At 40.8% G+C, this 8,837-nt stretch overlaps 1 protein-coding gene across 1 annotated transcript; it reads right to left on the reverse strand.

Moving 5' to 3' along the window:
• Nucleotides 1-313: 313 nt before the first annotated feature.
• LOC144588125 (uncharacterized) lies at nt 314-2,917 on the reverse strand. Its single transcript, XM_078390269.1, has 2 exons — nt 2,350-2,917; nt 314-2,255 (listed from the first exon to the last, which is right to left on the reverse strand). Exon 2 carries the CDS (start codon nt 2,012-2,014, stop codon nt 314-316), a length of 1,701 nt encoding a protein of 566 aa, XP_078246395.1. The 5' UTR covers nt 2,015-2,255; nt 2,350-2,917.
• Nucleotides 2,918-8,837: the final 5,920 nt, after the last annotated feature.

An 8,837-nucleotide genomic window follows, 5' to 3' on the forward strand; every position in this document is an offset into this window, starting at 1 on the left:
TAAAGCCTCCTTTCCAGGTAGATGTTCAACATCAAAATCATACTTTTGCAATCTGAAATACCACTGCATTAATCTTGGGCTTCGATATCTCTGCTTCTCTAAGAATGTCAAAGCATTTTGGTCTGCTTGAATTGGTTCAGGGCTGTAAATTACAAGGTTGTCTACATAGCCAATCACGTAATATAAATCACCAAACAATTTATCAACCAATTTCTGAAAAGTAACATAGGTATTTTTCATTCCAGGTGCTAATTTTCTGAGTTGGTAAATTCCCTGAGGGCAAGTAAATGATGTATAAGGGCGATGTTCCTCTTTAATTAAAATCTGATAAAGCCCTCCATTTATTCCCATCACAGAAATGTATTCTGTTTGCTACAATTTCTACCAACATCTCAGCACTGATTGTAGGAATTGTCTCAGTGAACTTATTTAACTGGCCAAAATCTAATTCCACTGTAGGATTAACATCCTGTTCGCCTTGACACATTGAAATAGTATTGAACACAGCTGTTCTACATGGTTCAATCACTCCTTGTGAAATAAGACTTTCAACAGTTCCAGACACTAAATTGCCCTTAGTCCCTTCTAGGTCCATAGAAACAGAAACAGCAGTCAAACCATCATTGACTGTAATAAAATGTTTCACCACATTAGTTTCTCCCGGTGAATTCGAGAAGACGTTTTGGTGATTAGCTAACACAGACTCCAATATCTGTCCTGGGCTAAATTGATCCATGCCTTCCATGCCTTGGTCCAGAAATGCCACACCCCTGAATACCTGTATTGCTGAATTAGCTGTGCTATCAGGTTTGGTCACAAGATGCCGCTGTTGCATCAAAGTTCCCTTGGGAGTACTCTGCATAGCCTCAGAAACAGTATCAGCATTCTCACCACTTCCTTGGAAAATAGGCTGTTGAAAATAAGTATGGTCCCAAACCTCTGCTTTTCTTTCTAAAGATCTTTCTGAGAAGATTAACTGTGGTACTGGGCCAAAGTTTCCAGATATGATTTCAGTCTCTGGAGAAACATCAGTACTTTGTAATCCCAAAAAGTTAGCGCTTCCCCCTTCATTGGTTGTGTTAGAAACAGTCTCACAATCTGACAGGTTCAAATGCAGCTTTCTATCTTTAAGCAAGCTTACAGAATTAGCTCCACATTCACTTGTACTACTGAAACAATGTGAAAGTCCATGCTGCAAAACCGCTCCACTATCACCTCCTATGGCACTTGGCAATGACTCTGAGAAAACCTTCACTCCTCCAGCCTTCTCAGCTGACTGTTCCTGTGCACTGAGTAGGCCACCCCCATGGTAAGTCTCATTACTCCCAAACTGCCATGAAGTACACGGGGTCCCTGTCAACCTAACAGTGTCTGATTTCACTGTTCCCTCTGGGCTAAGAGAAGGGGGGTTGTTTGAGATCTGACATGCATCAAGATCTGCTGACACAAGTCCTGGCAAAGAATTGAGCTGAGTCTCTATTACATCATCCTGCCGGTATCTTACTCCCCCTTGAACTCCTGTTGCTTCTAAGCTGATGTGAGGCCTCTCAGTCACAGCAATTGCTTTAATGTTTTGGAAAATCCCTTGCTCTCCCTCTTCTGGCAAACCCATAGTCTCATCCCGAATTATTTCAGAGCTTCTCACCTGTCCTGGGCTCTGAAAAAGAGCTGAGGGCGGTGCTGAGTTGCATCCTAATGCACTGAAATTCTCTGGAGCACTGCAGTTTTCCCTTGCATCGTCCAATGCTAGTTCCTCCACGGAAACAGCTTGGTGAAGCGATGTTTCTTTCTCCTGCATTCCTTCCTCAGCGCGCGACTCCAGGGCCTGTGAATCCTTTGTTTGGACGGGCGATAAATCGCTGTCTCCTCTGGAATGCTCATTAGAATTCCACTGGGCCTCGTTAACTCTTTCCACACAAGCAACTTGCATCTCAGGACCGCTCCCAATTGTCTGGAGCGTCTTGTTGCAGTAATCCCCAAGTGAACCCTGCTGAGCTTGGAAAAACCTTTGCATCAAGCCAGGTTCTGTGCTTAAAAAACGTTTTAGAAGTAAGTTTTCCTGGTACAGTTGTTCTATAAGCGAATCTCTCGAATTTTCTGCTTGGCTTGCTCGAAAAATCCCGAAGCCACTTCCAAGATTCTATCCACGGTTGCTGGCTGATCTTGCTTCCCCATATTCTGCTGGCAATCTAGCCTAGGCTAGGTCAGCAATAAAAACAAAACAAAAGAAAAAAAATTAAAAATCTCCTCTGCACCTTCGACCAACTGCTGTCACTCTGCTATCCTAAGATATGCAAAGGGGACAGACAGCTGCCAAAACCAAAATAAAATTAAAAATTTTCTCTGCACCTTTGACCAACTGCTGTCACTCTGTGATCCTAAGATCTGTGAGAGGACAGACAGATGCCAAAACCAAAATAAAATTAAAAATCTTCTCTGCACCTTTGACCAACTGCTGTCACTCTGCTATCCTAAGATAGGCGAGAGGACAAACAGCTGCCAAACCAAAATAAAATTAAAAATCTTCTCTGCACCTTTGACCAACTGCTGTCACTCTGCTATCCTAAGATAGGCGAGAAGACAAACAGCTGCCAAACCAAAATACTGAAAAATCCAAAAGAGAAAAGAAAACTGTGACCACTCTGTGAACTCTAAAGTTACAGAGATGATCAATGACTGAGCTGGGTGCAGATAGATATCCTAAGATCATGGGGCATGACTCTAGGCCAAGCCAGATGCAGCTAGGTACTCCTGACAGATCCTAAGATCGTAGTAGGAGACCCAGATCTAGGCTGGAACACGGCCAGGTCCCCCGGTAAATCCTAAGATTATAGGAGTACGCTTAGGCCAAAACAAGCTGAATGCAAGTCCCAGAACAAAGTAGCCAGAGTCATTTATGCAATCCTAAGATTGTGAAATGACCCCCGCAACTTGGGTGCTATTACAGAGGCAGGGTCATCCCTGACAGATCCTAAAATCTTGGAATTACTTCACTACAACGTTGTAACAACCTGCACATGCCTACTGATTCAATCCAATTGTTTCCTAACAGTTTACTTGTCCCACTGGGAATCTCTTTCTTAAAAGAGCACCCCAGATTCTAACACACATTACCACAGCCTGAAGATTTAACACCTCTCACCACAGCCTAATTGCTGGCAAACAGCGTTTCCTAGGAAGCTACTGTTCACACTCAGGGAAGCACTTAGCTCCTTGAAGCCTCAGTGTCCCTCTGCAATCAAAACTTAGCTTGTGGATCAGAGTCACTCAAGCTGCTAGATAGAACAAAGATTGGTCATCCTGAGGTACTACAAAACCCAGCACGTGGTCCATCGCGCAGCTGCCACCATGTGATCAAACACGGGTCCAAAAACACGTGTAAGCCTGGACAGAGAGCAATCAGGAGTTTGCACATGCTAAAATGGGCTGAATGAGTCCAAACTCAGCTAGCCATGATACAACACTCCCTCTTACAGGTCTGCCCACATAAGAACACCCTTGTACTCTTAGATATTATTATGAAAAGGTCAAGTGGGCTTTGTAGTCCTTAGACTTAACTTGCACCACTGACAGGACTCTAAGTAAGCTAGGCCGAGGCAGCACTCTCAGATGACCCTATGACAAGTGTACTGTTCAGAAAACCAATTGAGTTTTATAATCTTTATTTTATTAAAGAATAAGCATGTTACTAAGTATCAAAGCCAAATTAAACCAAAGCAAAAAAACTAGCATTGTGCTGTTTAGTTACAAAGATGTAGTGAGGCAAAGAAAACATGAAAAATAGAAAAGTGTTCAAAAACCTTACAAAAACACAAAAAGCCATTAAAAAGAATAAAAACAGTTCCAGTCCAGGAAATTATTAGTAAAAACAATATAATCCAAGTAGGTTATAAAAAGGCTATAGTCCTCAGTGATCCTGTAGAACAAGAATCCTGTACTAAAAAGAAAAATTCAGTAAAAGTCCCATTGTCCTTAGAAAAGTCAAATCCAGTAAATGTACCATAGTCCTTACAAAATTACAAGAGCATAGTCCATATGGAGTATTCCAAGAAAAGAAGTCCATAAAGAATATTCCATAGAACAGTCCATAGAAAATAGTCCATGCATAGTCCTTAGGGAAAAATCCCATAAGTCCAAGGATAATCCAGTATAGTAAAGGTTAGTCCCATGTGTCACGAATGACTGAAGGATCGGTCTTGAAAGACAATGTCCATAGGCAAAAAGTTCCTTTTTCAAGAGTAACTGGCAAGGGCTCATCGCACCTTCCCACGATGTCATCCAATCAGAGTTCGTTACTAGGCAAACAGTCCTGTTGCACCACATGACTTCTTTCTCATACGCACCAGATGTTATTTGGGTTACGGTGGTTTATCAAAGAGTCACAACAATTCCCATCTATCTAATCACACAGAGTCCTTTCTCAGGCTTTCAGAATAACATTCTCTCTGCTCGCCTAGAAAACAACTTGTCAGCATAGCAAAGATACTTTATACAAAGAAACAAGATGGAACCTCTCTGGCTTATTTCTTAATTACAAAACCCATATGCCTCAAAAGATTTTAACTCAAAAACCCATCTCATCACACTGGGTGACCTAAAACTTTTTTAAAGGGTCAAAGCTTGATCACGTCTGCCTGGAAAAGTCATTATGGTTATGTTGATTCCCAGGCTCTCTTGTAAGGGTTCAGTAAATGCTTATTTATTCTAGGGGCATTACCCCGGCCCTGTTGTCTCTCACAAGAACTAATGAAGCCCTTATCTGGACGGTGGACCCTGATTAAAAGAAAGCAAAGAACCAGTTTCTTGACTATCATGGTCAGTAAAACAAATAATGATGCAAAGCTGGTCTGGAAAAGACATTGGGGTGCTATATTGCTTCCCATGGCCAAATAGTATAATGAGCCTTGATAGAGGCAATTTACTCATACCCATCTTGGAGAGGTGTGACAGGGCACACTTGCTGAAGACCTAAGAAATGGCATAGGTTAAATATGCTGCAGATGAATTATTATTATTATTATTATTATTATTATTATTATTATTATTATTATTATTATTATTATTATTATGATAATGATAATGATAATAATAATAATAATAATGATAATAATAATAATAATAATAATAATAATAATAATAATAATAATAATAATAATAATAATAATAATAATAATAATAATAATAATAATAATAATAATAATAATAATAATGAGAGTTTAGCACAGTTTTTACAGCTGTTAATTCTAACCCCTTATTTTCTAGAATTTCAGAACTAAGGCACAGATTCACCAGGAGCAGAAACAAAAGGTTAGAGCATGTTTTAAACCTGTTAAATTGTTCTTTTAAATTAAGTATAGAAGTATCACAGGACAGATCCTTGTTTTAAATTTTTTAATTTATTTTACTGCTAGTTACAGAAACAGTTTCTAGGTATTACAAGCACAGCAGCCATTTGAAAAATAAGACTATTTTTGATTGCAGATTAGCATCTTGTCTTAGAAACTTGTTTGAACCCCTTTCCTGTAGCAGAGAGAGAGAGAGAGTCACATTTAATGTACTGTATGTCTTTACAGAAGATGGGCTATATAAAAACAGTACTGTTGCTGTACTTTAAATAAAAGGAGGTAAAAAATATTAGTGTTACATACGCAGCCACCGTTTTGAGGAAGCCATTCTGAATGTTGGTTAAATATGTAAAATGTAACACATTCTGTAAGGGCATGTATCTCCTGGCTTATTAAAGGTTTGTAGTCTTTATGAAGTCGCTTTGCCAAGTTGCCCGCAAAGCTTAGGATTGTGATCATCCTTCCCCAGTTAATTTTTCCATCTTCAAATTCATATTTCATTGTTAATATAAATGTTTTGCAGATGTCATCCAGATTAGAAATCTTGATTTGAAGCTCAAAGGGCTTTTGAAACAAAGAGTCTATATTTTTTAAAAGAGAGCTCATTTCTGGTTTTAGACCCTGGATTTTCAGGCTGTCCGCAGCAGAGGTCGAGATAATTACATACTGTTGCTCAAGATTATCCATTTAACAGGAGGATTCTAAAGAGCCTGTAGCCAAGGCACAGCCAGACCTAATACATGTTCTTTGCAATTGTGAATCACCACCGACATGTCCTAACATGTTCTTTGCCCCCCTCCCCTTGCAGGAGGTCAGAGCAAGGAAAACAGATCTCCAAGCTCTCGCCCTCTCCTTATTCTTTAGGTGAGTGACAAAGCCCTAAGATATGATGCTTAAGGCTTTTCAGCTTTTTAACATACCAATGCTGATATAGAAATATCTTTTTCAGAAAAAAAAAATTCAGGAGGATTTTATTGATCCCTTGAAAACGCCTTCTAGACGTCTCTATAAATCCATGCCTGAGAAACCTCTTGAGCCTAGGGAGCTGCAGCGTGGCTTTAAAAGAGCAAACCCTGACAAAGGTGAGGTGACTTGTTTTAACAGGATGGGTTTTGGGGTGGGGTATGGGGTTTGTGTGTGTGTGTGTGTGTGTGTGTGTGTGTGTGTGTGTGTGTGTGAGAGAGAGAGAGAGAGAGAGAGAGAGGGAGGGAGGGAGGGAGGAAGGTGAACCCTGGCCATGGTGATTTCTGTGCATTTTCATGACTGCCATTTTAACAAGATGGGGTGTGGGATGGGGTTTGTGGATTTTGTGTGTGTGTGTGTGTGTGTGTGTGTGAGAGAGAGAGAGAGAGAGAGAGAGTGAGAGAGAGAACACTGTGATGTACCTTTCACAAGCATTCTCTTTTTGTTCTAGCTAAATGCGCCCAAAAGGCATAAGGAAAATGCACCCAAAAGGCATAAGGCTGTTGATGACCCAGAGAACATCACCCACCCAATGAAACCTCGTGTGATGTTGGGAGGCACTCCTGGGGAATGTTCAGGTGTAAGCAACCCCACGGAACCACAGGCGGTGAAGGGTCAGAAAAAGCAAGGGCACCTGCAAATGTTGGGAGAGCTGTACAAACTGTAAAGGCCCCAACCTTTGATGAATGGTTTTAAAAATTGGATTGCTTGCTAACATGATAGCCATTACTAAAGAATGGGGGGAAAGGATGGATCATCTTGTGAGAGAAATGCCAAATATGCAAAATATCTGTGAGTCGATTTAAAAAATGAATCATTTTTCTTGTGTAAAGGCCTCTCAAATTCAAACAGGTCTGGGCTATCCTGCTGTAAAACAGATGCTCAAAAGAGGTAAAATGAAAAGGGGGAAAGCCTATCACAGGGAAGCTTTACTGGCACAATAGAGCTGTTAAACTGTTACAAAGGGCTAAAAAAAGACTTGCACTTAGGAAAAAGGTCCCTGTCTCTCTGTCCTCTAGTTCTACACAGCAGGGCCAGTCTCAAGAGCACTCACAAGGCCCAGAAGGTCTGGTTCCTGAAAATTCTGTAGTCCCTGATGCTAAAGCCACACAAATACAAGGCCCACAAGGTCTGATTCCTGAAAATGATGTAGCACCTGATGCTGAAACCACACAAGTGTATGCAGAAGTGATAAACAGGTGGGAGTGGTCACATGACAGGTACAGAACAAGACATATAGCGCAGGAATTCCATATTGTTAATTTAGAGCATATACAATCATATGCACAAGCTATTGGCGCCATGCATGAAGCTGTACAGCAAGTACTTGATGGCATTAATGAAAGTCTGGAGATTGGGGATTTTGTGCAGCTGAGATTTCAGGGTGGAAATATGAGGGATCCTCTGTTTTCATTGAAAAAAGTTAAAAGAGCGCTGGATGCTGAAGAGTTCCTCTCTAATCTCAGCAATCTGCTACAGAGCAACATGGAACTGTGTCTTGAGGGTACTTTGTGCTTGGTTGTAAACATTGTGAAACCTCCCTGGGGGCGGTGGCCCTTCAAGAGCCTTGTGCTCTATCCCCCATAGTGAAATTATAAACAAGAAAAGGATATATCAAGTAGATTTCAGGGATGTAAACAGAAAACTCTGCTTTGGGGCAAGTCTGGCAGCCGTGATGGCTAAAATGGTCCCAACAGACGCTGAGCTGACAAAAGCCACTCTGCAGCTGTATCAAGCTGTTCACTGGCCTGTAGACAGAGAGGTCTCTCTGGCTGATGTACCTCTCTTTGAAAATCATTTACATGTCAGTATCAATATTGCCCAATATGGCAATAAAGGCTGGGGCTTATTTAAATCACAAGGTCAGCGTTATCCACAAACATGTATATTATTTCTCCATGATGATCATTTTTATGGCATTCTGAATGTCAAAGCTTTATTTGGTTCCCGAAACTATTGTGTGTTTTGTCACAGTTTGTACAAACACCACCATGATTGTCTATTCTACTGCAGACTCTGTCTAAAAAAGGACTGTGATGCTAAAGTAGATAAAATGGAAAGGTGTAAACATTGCCAAATGAACTGTAGGTCAATAGAATGTTTTAAATTACATACCAAGCTGGCTGCAGAGAAGAAGGTCCCCTGTATACCCATGAAATTTTCTGACAGCTACAGCTGTTTTCAAAAGGCAGATCATTTCACTAAACGTTGTGCGGGATGGGTCTGTAATGTCTGTTGGGAGCATATGATGCAAGATGAGAAACATCTCTGTTTCATGAGCCCGGTCAAAGAACCAAACATCTCAACCCATTATATATTTTATGACATAGAAGCCAAACAAGACACAGGGAGACATGTCCCCATTATTGTTTTGCAAAAGCTTTTGAGGGAGAGACTGTAGTTTGCTTTAAAAAGATGCCTCTGTGGAAAATAGGAGGCCTGTATGGCTACAGGTTACCGGATCCCAGGATTCTGATGAGAAGGAGGGAGAAGCTAAGGATGATGATTCAGAGGATGAGAGCAATGTGG

This window comes from Pogona vitticeps, chromosome 3 (genome assembly GCF_051106095.1).
Source record: "Pogona vitticeps strain Pit_001003342236 chromosome 3, PviZW2.1, whole genome shotgun sequence".
In the NCBI taxonomy this organism is placed as follows: Eukaryota; Metazoa; Chordata; class Lepidosauria; order Squamata; family Agamidae; genus Pogona; species Pogona vitticeps.